The 18863-nt window shown below is 35.6% G+C and overlaps 1 protein-coding gene and 1 pseudogene across 3 annotated transcripts; both read right to left on the minus strand.

The window, feature by feature from the left end:
• Positions 1–47: 47 nt before the first annotated feature.
• LOC143635241 (protein arginine N-methyltransferase 1.5-like) lies at positions 48–6039 on the minus strand (annotated as a pseudogene). Its single transcript, XR_013154015.1, has 24 exons — positions 5905–6039; positions 4957–5074; positions 4753–4862; positions 4576–4665; positions 4427–4501; positions 4246–4337; positions 4065–4140; positions 3887–3973; positions 3717–3799; positions 3550–3551; positions 2852–2943; positions 2715–2750; positions 2360–2428; positions 2196–2264; positions 2022–2075; positions 1846–1920; positions 1572–1664; positions 1382–1485; positions 1258–1306; positions 1086–1172; positions 881–986; positions 700–787; positions 504–597; positions 48–422 (listed from the first exon to the last, which is right to left on the minus strand). The product of XR_013154015.1 is annotated as a protein arginine N-methyltransferase 1.5-like (transcript).
• A 1855-nt stretch (positions 6040–7894) lies between these two features.
• Positions 7895–18227, minus strand: LOC143635242 (TATA-binding protein-associated factor BTAF1-like). Of its 2 annotated transcripts, none has more exons than XM_077103117.1 (26): positions 18057–18227; positions 17552–17646; positions 17228–17445; positions 17100–17154; positions 16941–17022; positions 16544–16839; positions 15742–16460; positions 15529–15661; positions 15330–15398; positions 15036–15247; positions 14713–14944; positions 14460–14630; positions 13946–14371; positions 13428–13856; positions 13224–13343; positions 12110–13116; positions 10499–10988; positions 10357–10425; positions 10184–10288; positions 9876–10106; positions 9521–9784; positions 9395–9444; positions 8932–9041; positions 8775–8857; positions 8484–8693; positions 7895–8402 (listed from the first exon to the last, which is right to left on the minus strand). In XM_077103117.1, the coding sequence occupies exons 1-26, from the start codon at positions 18109–18111 to the stop codon at positions 8235–8237; spliced, it is 6099 nt and encodes a 2032-aa protein (XP_076959232.1). In that variant the 5' UTR covers positions 18112–18227; the 3' UTR covers positions 7895–8234. The 2 variants fall into 2 exon arrangements, with proteins under 2 accessions (XP_076959232.1, XP_076959231.1); XM_077103116.1 differs by having other exon boundaries at positions 17219–17445.
• Between the last annotated feature and the right edge of the window lie 636 nt (positions 18228–18863).

Consider the following 18863-nt stretch of genomic DNA (forward strand, 5'->3'; position numbering starts at 1 on the left):
TATATCTGTTATTTCATAGAATTAACTCTTGCATTGTTAAGTTCAGTATGATAATATTTAGGCTCGAGCTTGTTCAAACATGACTCAACTACAAGCGATTTGACTAGATTCACCCATGTACCCTTTTGGAAAGTACAACATAATATGATAGCATCAGACCAAATCGAAAACAGTCGTAAGTTCATAAAATGTGTTGCCCATAACAAAATTTCTTCATTAAATCCACAACACGACCTAATGGAAAGTCAACCAAAACAACATTTTGTCCGATACACAAACATTTTTCGTGCCTAAACATTTTACAATCATGGCATCCTGCACTTTGGTCAATATTACGGTTATAAGCCAACCCAATATGATCTTCCATTGGAATTGTGTATAGGAGATGCAGTTGGAGATGTCACACACCATTCATACCAAACCTATATCACCGTTAAAAGAATTCAAGTCAAATTTACAAGTGACAAAATTGGGTGGTCAGGTGATGGGTCAAATAAATTTACCTTGGTATTGCCACAACACCGCCAAATGTGAAAATCCAAGGGAGATCCCGCCTTTACATACATTGGTGACCTTAACGGGAATAATATTGGAAACCTGCACCATTAGCATAAACACAATTATGACATCAATTGTAAAATAACCCTGAAACCAAACAAAACTAGTGCTAGAAAGAGAGATCATTTTATGAAAGCATACCAGCTAAACATATTTGGGGTTGCGGTTGTTGGTTCGATACCAAGATGCACATCTTTGTAAAGTACCGAATCAAAATAGCCAGCAAATCCTATACACAGTTTTTGTTAAAAGGATTATAAACTCCATGATTATGATCTTAGTTAACAAAATGAACAAGAGTGCATATACAAAATCACTATACCATGAACAATACATGATCCGGTCTCAACAGGGAAATCAAACCGAAGCTTCTTGTACCGTTGATTACTTTTATTGGGTGAGTTGTTTGGATGGGTAAAAGTAAAGACCTAACAAATATAAGAGAGAAAAGTCATCATTGTCTACTGAAAACATTATGCACTCATAAGTTTAGTCAAATGATATGTAAAAGATTAAGGAACACTCACAGCTTGAGATGGAGACAATTTGGCCAAACGGTGCAGCTTTACAACATATGCAGTTTCAAAGTGTAGAAGATCTTTGTGTAATTTAATCTGAATATTAAAACATTAGATAAATAATGCATCGTATCATTACATAAAATATATAATAGCATGAAAATTTGGAAAAGCAACTTACATCATTGTACAATCTTGATGTAGTCACGGGCTGCATAAAACTTGTATACCTGACACAAAACAATCAATAAGAACAAAATCTATTGAAATTCAAATATATGAGAAAACTATTAGAAAGTACGCACGATTGTGGAATTGAAATCCCATCTGGCTTCAGAAATCGTTGAGCTCCATCAAGACACTCAGGTGACAGCTCATTGTCACCAAAAGAACCAAGTAACTCACTGACCTAAATTCATATACAGCAAAACTGTAATCCATATAATCAAAAAACTGATAAAAAAACACAACAGGTTTATTGGCAAACGTGCATACCAAAATGTCAGCTTTCTCTGGAGCTTCCCAGCAACGCATGTCGCAAGATATTATAGTCACAGTAATTTCCCAACCCTCTAACTTAACCAAGCTCTATTACAAAAAAGAATAATACAAGTTCAGAGGCAAGTTGCCCGCCTACCTGCTATATTGATGTAATATCTATGTTTCTATATAATAAATTTTCATTGATTAGTGCAAAAAAAAAGAGGCAAGTCTAATTAGGAAAGCTAAAATAGCACCTGAGGAAAGATAAAGATTGAATTAAACTTACATGAAGTGTAACAACTGCATTTGGATTCTTTTCTACAGCAAAAACTCTTATCTTACGCCCAGTTTCTTCAGCAGTCTATTCACAAGTGATCAAAGTGAGCCAAACACTATAACGGGTCAGCCATCAACCCATTCATAAGTAAACGGGTCGATATTGCCACGTCTAAACAAGCATACCTGTAATGATGCTCTAATGAGAGGTCCCCTCCCAGCACCTACAACCATCAAAACCTGCAAAACACAAATAGGGTTACATAATGCACATGTCTCTAAATGATAAGCAACTGTAAGAAACATTAAGGCACAAAATATGACTTCCTGATAATGGAGAAAATAGTTAAGTAAGCTTACAGCGGTTGTAGTAGATGCTTTCTCATCAGGAATCCTATCCACTAATGCTTTACTGACTGCCCTTTGGTACTGCCAATCACAAGTGTTCATTAATAAGCATTAAAAAAGATCTCATAAATTCAATTAAAACATGGAACATGCAAAACCAAGAAATTTTTTGATACCTGGATGTATTTGACACTGTCCTTTTCAAATGTTTCATAAGTTTGTGCTTCAAGATTATCCATGAGAGGCTGCAATGAAAATAATAGTGAATAACTGCAATAACTGCCAATAAAAGTATAAAACCAGAACACCAAAGTTGCACAAAGAACTTTACTTGCAAGGGAGATTGTAGATAATCCCTGTAACCAAGCTGCAAGATTAAACACAGGCCAACTTTAATTGTATGTAACAGAAAATAAAACCAGCATCTGTACAACCGTTTAATAAAAAATGATATGCAAAAAAAATCACCTCAAAGCGTTGTGCACAAAAAAGTATAAAACCAGAACACCAAAGTTGCACAAAGAACTTTACTTGCAAGGGAGATTGTAGATAATCCCTGTAACCAAGCTGCAAGATTAAACACAGGCCAACTTTAATTGTATGTAACAGAAAATAAAACCAGCATCTGTACAACCGTTTAATAAAAAATGATATGCAAAAAAAATCACCTCAAAGCGTTCTTGTTCACTAAGGGGTTCCATCTTCTTATATAAATAAGCAACATATTCCAAATACGACCTTAATTCATGTCTTTGAGCTTCTGATTAAATAACATTAAACAAAACCTTCATTATAAATTATTGTTTTTCTAAATCTTGATGGCACTAGGAAAAGAAAGTTACGCTGGGAATTATAGTTATCAAATGCGATAAGCGCTCAAAAGCGTTGAGTCTGGGCCTAGCGCCCAGGCGATAAGCGCAAAAAAAGCGCCCGATTTAAAAAAAACGCACATTAAAAAAACAAATGTTTTAACTACAATAGAACATCTTAATAAGAAAACATACATTCATTCTTGAAATAGTTCATAGAACAACCAAACACCAAAATCCAAAACATGAAGTACCAAGTACATCTTAATAATTAAAAAACCTAATCATTAACACATCTATCATAATATCCACTAATTCAACAACTCTATAAGCATTCATTTTAACTGCCACGAACAACAATTTGACCCATCCACAATTAAAGCATTAACACATCTATCAGAATATCCAGATTTCCAAAAATAAAAAACTAAAACCTAATCACAAATTCTGAATATTTAAATCATTTAGTAACTGAAGTCAAATGATATTTAATACGCATGGGCGGGTTGGGAACGGATTATGGTGCTTTAATAGTGGAGTTTTAGACTTTTAGGTACTCCTAGAGAATAGGAACATGTTGTTTAATTGATATTTAATATGCATGGGAAGGTTGGGAACATATTAATGGCGCTTTAAATATCTGAGGCATGCAACTCGCAATTAATGCGCCTGGCGCTTTAAATGCGCTTAAGTGCAAAATGCGCTCGATTTTAACAACTATGACTGGGAATTATTATTAGTTTGACCAGAACCAGATGGAGAGGTCCCAACAGGAAGGTTGTGCACCGCCTTTCCAGAAAGCACTATCTGAAAAATTGTTGAAGGAAAACTAATTAACCATGAAGTGTTTGAAAAAAGCAGAAAAACACCATTTAAAAGAAAAGCAAAATATACCTGTATTGAATAGTAAAAGAAACTGCTCAACAGTTTCTGATGACGCTTGGAGAGACAAGGGTAGCCCCGTGCATTTGTTAAGAAAGACTAAAACAGTTGAAAAAGTGTTACTTTAAAATACAAAAAATCAACTTGGATCAGTGAAAAAGATAAATAAAAAATGTTTAGAAGTTTATACATCAGTATGAACAATGGCTGTCTTGAGAGGCTAACCAAACCAACGCCCAAGTGAGTTTACTGAAGGTAGTGAAGACCTACCAAATCAAGGTTCATGAAAATATAGTTACTAAATTTAGCAATAATATATTGATGCATTTTGAGAAAACAAAAGACATATATATAAAAGCTTGTCTACTCACAGAACATCAAGAGCAACTGAAAGCTGACTGTGATGTTCACATAATGCACGAAAAGAATTCCATAATTCCCAAGAATCAGTATGCTCCACTACCTAAAAAGTCACAAATAAACAAAATATAAATAAGAACATTATAAGATAAATCATATCGTCTAAAATTAAAAAGTCAACCAGACACCCACCATGCCATCAGAAGTTCCATTCACGGAATCACCATCATCTTCGTCAGACTTCACTAGAGGAATCCTAAGCCACAACTTGAAAACAGAAACAAAGAATAAAAATAAAGAAAAAAAAGGGATAACAACTGTCTAAAGGCAGCGACATATACCTGCATATTATTAAGGTTTTGTAATATATCGTTCACGCATCTTGCATAATTAGCACAGGAATTTCCCTTAGGTGTTGGAAGAAGACACGCCTGAAGTAAAACAAACAAACTTACTGGAAAGCTGTTAAATTGTTCAACAAGCTAACAATGCAAGCAAAACCATTGCATGTTTTAAACCTGCAGAGACAGATGAGAAGCCCAAGCTATTTCTTGCTTCAAAGCAATTTCAGAATCCTCCCGAAGAACATCATCTTCTGAATCCAAGTCAATCCATGAGCTAATCTTGCCTGATAAGATGTAATATCATTACTATCGCTCCTAAAAATTCTTGAAAACTATGTTTTTGATAAAAAAAAAATAAACTAAGAGATAAGGTTATACCAACAACATGACTACTCCATTGTGATGGGCTTAAAACCAAGTCTGATCCAGCAAAAGGAGGCACACTTGACTCTCTGTTCGCCTTATCAACCAAACTAGACCTGTATCCAGGTTCCATCTGAAACACAATATCAGGACTTAAAGTTATTCGATAGATACATGAACCTAGATTCAATACCAACCAGATTTTGCATATTCGTTAGCTCAACTAACAATCAGTTCTCCCGTGTGCAGTGGTTGGATCGGTTTTGGGCGAACTAAAAACCAAAACTTCGGGTTTTGACTTTTTAAAAACCATTCAGCTTCGGTTTGGATTCGTTTTTGTCTTTTTCGGTTTTGCCATTGAGGCTTTGAACTTAGAATTTTTGGGTCAAAAAGTTTTTTTTTGGCCCAAAATAAAGAATTTGGGACTAAATCATTTTGTTAACTAATAACTAATTGATTATTATACATTTGGGATAAAATAATTGAGTTACATATTTATTAAGCTCATAAAAAATTCGTAAAATATAAAAATAACAGATAAAAATCTATACATTCCTTCGATTCTGGTTTTGACTTTGGAGCTTGAAAATTTTGGTTCAAAAACCATTTTTCAGCCAAAATAATGAAATTGAGCCTAAATCATTTTGTTAATTAATAAGTAATTGACTAAAATACAATAAAAAAAAGAGTTGCCATATTTATTAACTTCTTATAATCACCTAAAACAAAAATCCATAAATTTGGTTCGGTTTTTATTACATGCAAGAACATGAATTAGCATGAAATTGAATCAATGCATCCACAATTTCTCTCCAAACATCAACCCTAATTCACCGTCAATTTAATAATTTCCATAAAATCACAAATCATTTCACAATAAAATTACACATGCAACAAAATCCGTAACCGCAACATACACATACAAATTACAAAATACATAGATGAATTAATAAAGTAACTAACCAAAGGAGCTACAACGAAGTCAAATCCGCCAGTGCACAAGTTATACGAAAGCACATGCGGCATGTCATCGTTGAACTCCGTCTCCACTCCGCAGTATCTGGAGTCACTCTTATCGCCATTATCTCCCAACGGCATTGCAGCTGCTGGCTGTTACTTAGGGTTTTAGCAAATGAGAAATGAAGAAGAAGATTGATTGGCTAGGGTTTGTTTGTTATTAGTTTGGATGAATTACAAAATGAGCTTCTTTTATAACTACTTTCACCTTTTAGTCCTTACCGAGTGTGAACGGATTAAGAGATGGTCGTTTTGTTAGGTTTGAGAGAGAGAGACAATGTCACGAAACACGTTTATTTATAAAAGAGTTTGTTTTGTTATTTTGGAAGTTCTGAATAAAGATACTGTGTATATTATAACTTTGGTTGTCATATATGGGAGTATAACTTAACGTTGGTTGTCCTACAGACGTATACCAACAAAACATGCACATATATATAAACGCATAATATCTTTAGACATTGAGTTAGTGGCTCAACATGTTTAATTAGACATGTTACGAGTTAACGTGTTCAATTAAATATGTCATATATGTCGGTCGTACATTACTATTTATTAAATCTGTTAGATATAACAATAAAAAGAAAAATTATATATATGTTAGGTGTTGTTTGTTTTTTAGAGGTAAAATATCTACAGTTTGCGGCCCACATCTGCACACATCTGTAGCAGAAGAGGTGGACCAAATATCTGCAGTCTGCAATAAGAAAATTGTTTGTTTTTTAACGTCTCTAAACTGAAATTTAAAACAACAATTTATCAAACCTAAACTTTCTATAAACTTTATTTAACAACAAACTAATAACAATATTCATCAAACATAAACTTTCTACAAACAAATAACAATCTAACAAAAAACTTTAACAATTAACAAAAAACTACAAACTACTAATAACATAACAATTACAATAATGGTGAAGAAATAAACATACCAAGATAGATGGAGATGGTATGGTGGTGGCGACAGGTACGGCGGCGGTGGGGGGTATGGTGGTGGCGGCGCAGGGTAGGTTGGCACTGGCGGCGGAGGCTGGTATAGTGGTGGATGCGGCCGGTATGGTGGTGGAGGTGTGGCTGGTATGGTGGTGGAGGTGGCTGAGTTTGAGAGAAATCTGATGAGAATGTGTTAAAAGAGGTTTTAGAAGATGTCAGAAGTGGTTGGACCATGTCTGCACTAGGAAGTGGGCGCACAAATGTTTTTTAATGAAACGTCTTCGGATAAAAAACACTCTGCAGATGGTAATGTCTGCGCGACGCAGGCAGAAAAAATCAGGAAGCTCTTTTGGAAAAAAACAAGCACCACCTTAATGTCAACAAATCTCATAAAACACATGCTAAGTGACTTTTACATTAGGAAATGTAAGTTTTTTATATCAAGAAATGTAAGATTTCTATCGTAATTTCTATATTAAGAAATGTAAGTTTTTTTTTTAAATGCTATAAAAATTTAGTATATAATATTAGCATCAACAATACTCTCCCCACTCTTGTAATTATAGAGTTTGCCACTTTGTAGTAATTTGACAGGAGTTAAATGTATATTTGTTATCATTGAGAAGTATTGAGTTTTGTGAATATATTAGCACGATAATTGTCTCAAAACCCTCTCTTCCATCATCACTAATTCACCATCACCTATCCACCATCACTATAAGGTGTGACGTCACAGAGTTTCCGTTATACAAGGATTTGGAATCCGAAGCAGCAATGCTAATACGAAGAGCATTCTCAATAGCCACCATTTATTGAATCCAAAGATTAAATGTTCTATCGATAGCAACCATTTACAAAGATTGAGTTCTGTGAGTCAGTTAATACCATAATCTTTCTGTTTATACTAAAGTAAACTAGATTACACTATAAAATTCATTGTGTGAAGAAGTTGCAAGAATATTAAGCATCATATGTTCTTCCTGGCACAAAACTCAATCAGAGCTAAAGAAACAAAAGGTCCGTGCAATGAGGCCATAAAGCATGGCAAATACATAAAATGTATGTAACAAGAATCCGCTACAAAACATAAACATCAGTTATTGTAACAGAAGTTGACTTGCAATAAATATCATCAGCATCTGCTTCCTTCCTTCAGTTACTCTATACCAAACAAAATGCTAAATAAACGGGCCAAGGGCAAAAAAGGAAATTCAAACAACTACCGAAAACTTTGTCAAAATCACGAGCTCTAGCTCAAAAAATGTATACTGTACAAAGGCTGCTGTGCTTTCGACATGTTCCAAATACAAGCTCACGTATTTTAAAATTTTCCCATTTACCCTTCAACCATTCAACTTGGCTAAAAACTGACTCAAATTATATTCTTCGTTGTACTGTGATTGATCCCAAAGCTCCTCCAGCCCACCAAGAACGGCTTTTAGCCCTTTACCGCCACCTGGCACCTTTGTTAATCCATCAGTGTTTTCAGAGCTCTTTGAAGTGGATGCACCCTGGAAAACCATATATCATTGTGATATGGGTAAAATAGTCATTTGACTAAAAACATGACAAGAGTATGTTTAAGTTTTTACCTTTTTAGTGTCTGCTGGAGTAAATAGATCAAGTAACTGATCTGTGTTCATTGTTTTGAGACTGGCATTTTCTGCATTAATGACTGCATTAGCAACTGAAACTTTGAATTTTTGGAGGCTCATCACTTTCTCTTCCAAAGTTCCTCTCATTATGAGACGATGGACATTAACGACCTTCCGTTGACCCAACCTGTGTGCTCTATCCATTGCCTAGAGTACAAAATGAAAAGGGTAAAAAGGTAATTTCACAAGAAACCCCATACCACATCAAAGTTAGAGCATCATATGTACCTGGAGGTCGCGCATTGGATTCCAATCATGCTCCATGAAAACTAGTGTATCAGCTGAGGTTAAATTCAAACCCAGACCACCAACTGCCAAACACAAAATTAAATGATAAACAATCATATTGTTTAAGCAATATAATTATACAAAGATCACAACTTACCATGTGTTGTCAGGAGCAAAACATCAATAGTGGGGTCTGAATTGAAAGATTTAACAATGTCAAACCGCTTTTCAGGTTCAACTGAACCATCCAACCGCAAGTATGTAACACTGTTTGCATGGTTCACAAATTATTAGGGTTCAAAAACCAATAAATGCAAAATAAGGAGAGTGGGATTTTGGCATAAAAGTTAGAACCTAAAAGTTATTTTTACCAAAGTATACAGATTATCATTGAAATAATATAAATTTAACAATGTCAAACCGCTTTTCAGGTTCAACTGAACCATCCAACCGCAAGTATGTAACACTGTTTGCATGGTTCACAAATTATTAGGGTTCAAAAACCAATAAATGCAAAATAAGGAGAGGGGGATTTTGGCATAAAAGTTAGAACCTAAAAGTTATTTTTACCAAAGTATACAGATTATCATTGAAATAATATAATTTTTGTAAAGACTCACTTTTTCATATGGACGCGAAACAAGTCTTTCTCTATAATGTCCAGCAAGGCCTACAAAGTATATTAAATTTGCATTATGTAGTTTTAAAAAAAAACATAATAGACTTCTACAAAACTATAAGCATACCTTATGTTGTGCAAATATCAAAACCCTATGCTGCCCAACACTAACAGAACCATCAGAACCAGGGCCCTCAACACCTATCCCACACTCTTCCAAAATTTCCTGAAGAGCAACCAACTTTGGAGAGTGATGAAGTTTATGTAGTTCTGAACTGATGTCAGAATTTGCTGCAAAAATATCGGGCAAAAGCCGGGGAAGTGAATCTTGAATTTTGCCACCGAGAACAAGCAAAGGATGACTGCAGAGTTTTAGTAAAAACTGAAGGGCCTGCAATTTGAAGGTGATATTTTATATCATCAGGAGTTTTTTTTTTTCAGAAATTGGAGAAAGGAAATAACAAACCCACCCTTCCAGTTACCTGGAAAACATGAGAAGATGTTTTGGATGCATCTTTTCCTTCACCTTCACCTGATTCTACTTCATTTGATTGTACCATATTTGAAATTTCATTTTTCACATGTGAGCCAGAAAATTGTTCATAAAGTTTTAACTGAACCGGACCCAAGTCACAGTATCTATCTTGTATTATTTTCTCTGGCAAATCTGTCAAAACCTCATCTTTCGTGCGACGTAGAAGAAAAGGCATGACCTAAACAAAATAAATTGTCAGATACAGAAAGAACAAAAAGTTTAATTTACTCTGATAACATGAAAGAAAAAGAAAACCTGTTTGTGCAGTGCTTCCATGGCAAGTATACCGGCTTCAGCATCCTTTGCTGAACATTTAGAATCACGAGCCGCAACTAGTGGTTTCCCATAAGTTGCTTGAAACTAAAATAAGGAATAAAAAAAATAAGTTACCATAACATATTTAGAATACACTAATATTTAAGACAGACCTGTCTCTCAGTTCCAAGAAATCCAGGCATCAAAAAGTCAAACAGAGACCATAATTCCAAGACGTTATTCTGCATAACCAAGTCTACAGTTAAACACAACATTCAATTAATACTCAAAAACACTTGAAATAACAAAAAGAACCTGAATCGGCGTTCCACTTAGTATGAGCCGATGCTGGGCCTTCAACTGTTTTACAGCACCCGTGATTTTAGATTTTGCATTCTTAATGATATGCCCTTCATCCAAAATACAATAGTTCCAAAACATCTGTCTCAAATGCTCGATATCTTTACGAATCACATCATAAGATGTTACAATAACATTATATTTGGGAAACTGTGAGCGGAGTGTAACACGTTCTTGTGAAGAACCAACATATTGCAATGTGGTTATAACAGATGCATCAATGAACTTTTCTATCTCATATACCCAATGTCCAACTAGAGTTGATGGGCAAATAATTAGTGATGGAGGATTTTCAACTGTATTTGAAGCCTGGCGCTCTACAATGTCAGATGCCACAATTGCTGATGCTTGTAGGGTTTTACCAAGGCCCATATCATCACATAAAATTCCGTGAAGGTTAAAGCGTTTTAAAAAGGCTAACCAGTTTATACCCTCCTGCTGGTACCTATACACAAAAAAGACTCATTTAGAGGTAGAAAAGATATTTATACATATTCACACCATAAATGCATGAAATGGGGTGAAGGCAAAAGATGTATTAGTTCAAAGAAATATTAAAGGGCTAAAATCAATTTAACAAAACATATGATGATTTAACTGTTAACAAAGTACAACCACCAAGAAAATATAATAAATTATCATCAAAAACTCTAACAAGCTTAGGGGCTGTTTGGCAATATCGTACTGAACCATTAAGAAGCCTGACTGATTGCCATTAAGGCCTGACAGATTAAGAGGTAGCTTCTGAATCGGTCAGCATGTTTTCGAAACTTACCCATTAAGAGGCTCCATGAACCATTAGGAGGTGTCTTTTAAGTGAGCCAAACACACTCTACCTTTGACCGATTCAGGGGTAGCCTCTTAAAGGAATCATTAAGAGGCTACCAAACAGCCCCTTGGTTGTATTTGAATTGACTTGTATTTATGTGCACAAATTAGGGATGTGCATGAAACCGGAAAAAAAACAATCGAAGTAATATATATATAAAAAATAAGAACTGGAGTAGCACAAAAGTTTAAGACCAAATGTGTACAAATCAATTAATCATCAACTAAAAAAAGGCCCAAAATTTTCAAGCCCAAACGATAAAATTGAAGAAACCAAAAACCGAACCCAATGTAAAAACTGAAAAAACCAAAAGGTTCTCAAAAACCTAAAAACCAAGTTTTCAATTTTTGGTTCGATTTGAGCCCAAAACCAACACATGCAACCCCTAAAACAGATATTGGTGTGATATTAAAGGTGTTAAGGTGGCAAACACAACCAGTTATACTAGAATGGTCAATTTGGATTGGACTTTTGGTAACAGAACAAAACAGATAGCTAAAATGAAATGAGACTTATTGGGTTAAACAGGGTAAAAACTCAAAAACTTGTATTGTCCTCGTCATGTTATTTAAAAGAAAACATCCTCTCTTTAATAATATAATTTTTGTATTAATATTTACTATTCATAACAAATGGTCAGTCAGCACAACCTGTTGGCCAGCTTGCTCCCATTTTTGCTATATCTAAATGTATAAACAAATCAACATAACTGAAAATGTGTAATTTTGAATCATTACCTTCTAAGGGTCACTTTCAACTCAGTTGGGACCTTATAATCATCAATATGTGAATTATCAACAAGTTGCTCCAAGAACTCTGCATCATCACTACTTTTGGACAGACTTTCACTTAAACCCGGAGGAGGAGAAACCCCACAGGCCAGGGGCAAAAGAGGTACAAGTGCAGCAAAGCTATGAGTCACACTCCGTCTAACAGAATGATCACAATCACTCATACACCTCAAAAGTGGAACAACTAACAACCTTGCATATGGGACCAAATCAGTACCGAGCCCCTGAACCAGCAGACTCATTAACATCCCAGCTCCTTGTCTAGCATTGACAGATGTCATATCACCCAACATTGGAATGGCATTTTCAATTATGGGTCCCATAATGCTGACCGTCATTGACTTTGCCATTGCTGTTATACACCTTGAGGCAGCTAATCTAACAGCCACATGAGAATGGCGAACACAGTTAAAAATGCAGGGAAGAAGTGTCATCAGTTGGGGCCTTAAAGTCTCGTCTAGTAAAGAACCAATAGAACGAACCACTTGTATGTTATTTATCAAAACTTGAGGGTCTTTAACAGAATCTGTAATTTGACTAATATGCCCTTCGTCTCCTGATGCCACTGGCTTTAGAACTTCAGTAAGGCAATCCCATAGCTTTGGAAGCTTTTCAAACAATGCAGGACCGAATTTATGGCATAAATGTTTTAAAGTAAATTCTGATCCTCGTCTGCAAATAAAGCCCTCAACTTTTGATCTGTCTTCGTTACCAAGCATATGCACTTTAGGTTTAGTTTTATTTGTGGAATTGCTCCCAAATGGAAGGAGATCTTGTTCTTCAATAATCTCTATTGAGTTCAATACTCCAGCTTGAGGGGTATCAGAAGGATCCATGCATATTAATCCACAAAGGTTTTTAATTAATTTGTCATTAGGACCAGGCTTACGATTCACACAATGATATATAAGCTCTGCAAGAGCCTCAGCTGTCATATCTTGCAGTACTTCCTCCTTTTAAATGAAGCATAAAGTTAAAAAGAAAGTTGCATGCATCTTATAACTAAAATTGAGTGTGTATGTATGTAAATAGAGATGTGTGTGTGTGTGTGTAAAAATACCTGTTCTCTCTTGATTGAAGCCATTAAGGGTAATATTATTGGATTAAGCTTTGCAGGAAGCTCAGACATCCAAACGACTGCTGCAGCAACTAAGGCTGATACAGTAACATGCAAATTGCTCTGTAAATTTAAAAAATGTGAGAGAATACTTATAAGGATAATAAGCCCTACAACCAAATAAAATGCAATACACATGGAACAAACCTGAACACATTTGAGGTACCCTGAAGTGGTTAAAAGTCTCTGCTTTATAGACTCTACTTCATCAAAACTGTTCCTACCAACCGAATCTTCACCAGCACCAGCATCATTACTTGGGAGTTGTAATTTTGATATAAATGTCATTGCATCATCAGGAGTCAAATTCTCCACATCCATGGGCATGTGCACGCCACATGATTCAAGAACATTAACGAGTTGAGAAGCCTCATTTTGCATCTTATCATAGGTTCTAGAAAGTTCAGAGTAAGGAAGACGGGAAATTTTTGTAGGAAATGCAGGATCTGTGCACGTTAGCAACTCCAACAACCAGTTCTTCAGGGTTTCATAGTTGCTAGACGTGAGTCCTTTGATTCCAGAAAGGCCTTTGTTTTTCATCTCTTTAAACCAAGAAATCAGAACCAATGAAGCCACCTAACGACAACAGTAACAGAAGTTTATAAAAAGATCCTGAAAGCAAACTCAAAACCCCCCCGTTTTGACCCATATGGAAAAGAGCATACCTGTCTTTGAACTCCAGATAAAGATGTAATAGCTTTCCATAAGGGATCAAAAACATACTGATCAGAAACCTCATGCAACTTGGATGCTAAAACTCCCAATGCTGTTGAAGTAACTATTCGAGTATTTGTAACCGACATTTCACTATCTGCACCTACTATTAACTTAACAGAATTCATTGAAGAATCTCCATTTCTATCATGAGAAAAACTAGCTTCTGTAGTATCTGAGACCACATTGGGATAAAGACCGTTTTCAAGCTTCACAGCTCTCATTTTGGCTGCAGCTTTAAGTTGACTTTTTCGTGGTAGTGCAAGAGGCCAAAACATTTTTGAAGCATCCAATGGTGACCCGTACGGAGTAGTTACAAGCTCTATCCAAGATGCCATGTATGACTTGGCAGCAGATTCTAAGTCTCCCACTGGACACTGCCATCAGTTCAAACAAATGTTAACTATAATAACAGAAAAGTTACAGTTTTGAATTGAAATTATGCATCAATGTTGAATTAATCACCTCAAGAAGCAGCCTCCAGACCCTCTCGGAGCACTGTAAAATCTCTTGATTTGATTCAAGCAGTAAATTCTGGAACACAATTCCAAGGGTATCAACTAGTATAAATGAAGGCCAAAATAAGCTAGAAGATTCAGATAAACTCCTTCTGTGTTCAGCTTCAAGCAGACACTCCTGTGCATATAATGCAATATATTTAATTATTTATAAGCATTTTGAACAATATAACATGAACAAAATGAGATAATTAGGTTACCAGTGTGCGAATGGCTGAATAACGGACAGATGTGATACTATGCCTCATAAACGGCCACAATCTTGGAGCTAATGTTGGCAGCATGTAGGGATTATCTTGAGAATTAACTGTGCGTGCAAGATCATCAGTGGAAACAATCTCATTCAGATCAAATCCTTGTTTTCCTTGGGCTGAAAACATTCTAGAAATCATCTCCTCCTGAGAATATATTTCGGCCAATAGATTCATCACGCTGTAATGTAATAACACAAATGCTCTTTAGAACACTCAATTCAAAACAAAACCAGAATTCTTAAAAAGGTTAAAAAACACGCACTGCCTACCTGCTAGTGGATGGGCTCAAATCATCCAAATCAAGCAAGATATCCCATAGTAGCATCACAATAGAATGCAACATTTCTCCACTAAGTGAAACAATGGCAGATGCAGTTGGAATCAAGGCCTCTGCTGCAACTGCTCTTACATCATCATCAGGATCTTCAAGGCCAGCTTTACAAGCAGGAAGAACTCGACCAAGTAAATCAGGAAGCATCTCCTGTTTAAGATAATCATCGTACTAGCTTAGCAAAATCTAGAAAATAACATAACTTAACACAAGTCACAAACACGATATTTACCTGACGCACGGCAACCAAATATTTGATACCCAAAAGACTGCCATGGCGAATTTCCCATTCTGGTCTACGCTGGAATAATTAGCAAGAGAAATCAACAGCATAAACCAATAAGATATTATTACACAAAATTAGCAACAAAACGTTTAAAATACGGCCACCCATTAAAATTATTGACACTAGTCCCAAACATGATATTTACCTGCATTTTCAGCAGCACATTTAATGTCTCGTGAACTAGCAAAGGAGACATGTACTTAAGAGCTGCTCCTAATGCCTGTGCACATGTTTCACGCACTGGTGCAACAACTTGATCAGACACGTAGTCCCCAAAACTGCAAACAGATTTTAATTGCTTTAAAAAAATTATTCATAGGAAAGGATTCTTCACAAAGTTAAGAGGTAACTTATCTACCGATCTAATGAGAGCACACACAAGAACAGAATCCCACAATCCTGAAGAAGTTCTGAGTTTTTTACCGAAGAGCTTCTAGCCCGCTTAATCAAATTGCCCAACGCACTATTTTGAGGAAGATCGTCGAGTATATCAACTTTCTCCACCAAACTTTTATTATCACAATTATTTGCTTCTTGTGACACATCAGTAGCAGCTTCAGTAGGCAGATGACATACAATGTCCATAGATTGAGGCTCAACTTTAACAGAAGTCACAACTGCTTCACCATTTGCCTGTCTAACAGACTGGTCGCTTTTGATATCCACAACCAATTTATTTGCATCATAGGTGGCATCCGTGCTAGTGGATACCGCTATACGCATCGGGTCATATGATGCATCTTCAGATTTCAGTTTTTTAAGATCTGGCTCAGTTTCATCTGTCCCTATTTGCATATTCAAATCAATTTCCCGTTCTCTCTTCATATCATTTTTCATTTTATCATCTGTTTCGGTTAGTATTATGCTTTCAGAGGTGTTGTCTGACACTAGAACCCCAGCACAGCCACCTTGATGTGTCAAGATTTCCCTTAAAGCCATGACACTTCCATGCCGGACCTCCCAAACTGGATCAAAGATATCATGAATGAGTTGTTCAACAATATTATGAAAAGGCCAAGTTCCATCTTTTTCATGGTCCAAGGTGTCTTCATCAGGAATAGCAGCATCATGAAACAGCTGCATTGTTATATATTAATATAAAGTTCATAACTTGCCATAAATAATATAAACAACAAAAAGGAAACACTAAGTTTCATTACCGAATTAGCAGTTGGTAAATCTGAAGTCATGCCTTTGGGGGAAATTAATTCCTGAGTGTTTGTTTGGTCTTTGGAACTACTTTTAGCTTTACGTTTATCATAATTTCTTGTACGAGCACTTGTCCCTCTTGATCTGTAACCAGGAATCACATCTACAACAAACTGCTGGACATTACGCCCCTGTCTTTGTAGGTGAAAATGAGATGGTACACTGCTTCCAGCAGGATTAGGTTTAGGCGCCACGAGATCTTCGTCTCCAATCATATCATCCGTAAACGGCTCACACATATCCAAACCTGCACACAATCAATCAGACATACGAGTTTAAAGCAATTCAATAGAGAAATTATTTCACGATGCAATTATAACCAGAGGTAATAGCAAATTCACAACTCACCCAACCGCCGATTTAGGTTTTGCCTTTGTTTGGCTAGTCTTTCTTTTGTGTTTCTGCCAGAATCACTTGCAAGTTCATACTCCTAAAACAGAATAATCAATAATATCAAGATTAACTATATCAACAAGACTTTAAGTTAAAAGTTAAAAAAAATAGTACCTGTCCTCCAGAAGCCAAAAGAGCCCCATGTCTCAACACTTTAGTGAGTTCAAAGCTGTGAATATAAAATGTCAGATCGATAGCTGAAACAGAGCAAAAAATGGGAGTTCGTAAGAGACCAAGAAAACCTCTGGAATGAAGTGCTTGCACTTATTTTGGGGGAAGATGTTGACCAAAAAATAACCTCTTCAACAGAACAGTTTATGCAAGCCTCCTTCATCTTTGTCTCAACAAGATTAAAAAGATCAGTCATAGAAGAATGCTTGAAACATCCAGCAATTGCTCCAATGGCATGAGCCGCTGCAACTCTGGTATCCCAATTTTTGTTACGAAGATATCGTGATACCTGAAAAATGTATTGAGAAATAATCAAATCAATTTGAACGCACAACCGCCATAATATGTCCCAAACTAAAAAAAATACTAAAATAAATCAACACAGTAGCGCATACCTTACGTAGCAAAGAGCTTAAATCCTGAGGATGTAATTTTGCAATCTCCCCTATCTGGCGAGCTGCAGTGAATCGTGTGGCTTGTGTCGAGCCAGCTTAACAACGGTCAAGAAATACAAGCAACCAACACGAACATGAAAAAGCACACATTTTTCATTCTACCTTATTTCAAGCTAATATTATCCCAACTCTTAACATAAGGTGACATTCACAAGTTCCAACCATAAATTATGTCAATCCACTGCATCAGATAGTTTCACCACTCTAAATCCATCTAAAACTATAAATATTAATAATATTTCAACTAAACTCCCATATTGCATCATTTAGTCATACATGCATGGCACCTAATCCACTTTTTATAATCAATTCATAGGAAAATCGGTTACGAAACCAAACTATAAACTTGTTGCTAAAAAATCATCCATTTTCTCACAAAAAAAAACATTTAGTATAACAATAATAACAACAAGCCTAGAAAAGAAAGATTGCATGAAAAGGATACTCTCGAGTAAAGTGAGTAACCGTTGGAGGCGAGAAGATTGCTGCTGCTGTGCCATATCTGTTATTAACTATACCACTCACAACATTTCTCATTCTAATAATCCTTCACAATCCTGTCAAATGATTTCATTCCTCTCACCAACACACAATCCTACACCAGCCAAAAATTATATATATAAAAAAAATAAATCAACACCTCAACCTAAATAATAATAAAAAAACACTTTCCAATCGAATTATAACACTAACAAAACACAACATTATTGAATAAGTATTAAGAATTTTGTTATTATTATAATGATTGAATCGTTAGCAGTTATAATAATAATAATATAGAGAAAAAAGACAAATTGAACGTACCTTAGGGTTTTTTTCGTGAATGGAATTGAGAGACCTAATAATAATAAGTGTGAAGCATTCGATTCAATTGACGGTTATCAGCGTGGTGACGTGGCGGAGGTGTGTTATACGGTGAAGAAGAAGAAGAAAACGAATGGGGGTTTCGGGTTAATAATAATATTATGATGATGATGATGATGATGATGATGACTGAGATCTCTTACTTTATAACTTGTTGTTACAGCCACCACGACGTCGTTTAGGGATCCGGGAGTGGATGTGACGGGTCGGGTTTAGGAATGGACTTTTGGAGTCTTGACGTTTTGATTATAAAATAAAATTGTAGTCAAATGAATCTTATTGATGGTTAAAACTAAATGTAGTACACATTGGTGGAACCACCATCTTAACGGATTTAAAACATTCTACCATTTTTTATGCCTAACCGATTGTATACGTTTAAATATTA

The sequence above is a fragment of the Bidens hawaiensis genome, unplaced genomic scaffold (assembly GCF_021521415.1).
Source record: "Bidens hawaiensis isolate Kalapana, Puna unplaced genomic scaffold, B.hawaiensis_p1.1 tig00007413_1, whole genome shotgun sequence".
Lineage (NCBI taxonomy): Eukaryota > Viridiplantae > Streptophyta > Magnoliopsida > Asterales > Asteraceae > Bidens > Bidens hawaiensis.

What these genes read in the sequence shown, in the direction of transcription:
- LOC143635242 (XM_077103116.1), bottom strand. Translation starts at nt 18,111, where the DNA reads ATGGCACAGCAGCAGCAATCTTCTCGCCTCCAACGGTTACTCACTTTA. An exon ending in ATTTACCAACTGCTAATTCG is followed by an intron (nt 16,461 to 16,543) that starts GTAATGAAACTT and finishes ATAACAATGCAG; the next exon opens with CTGTTTCATGATGCTGCTAT. An exon ending in TAAGTGGAACGCCGATTCAG is followed by an intron (nt 10,426 to 10,498) that starts GTTCTTTTTGTT and finishes TTGGTTATGCAG; the next exon opens with AATAACGTCTTGGAATTATG.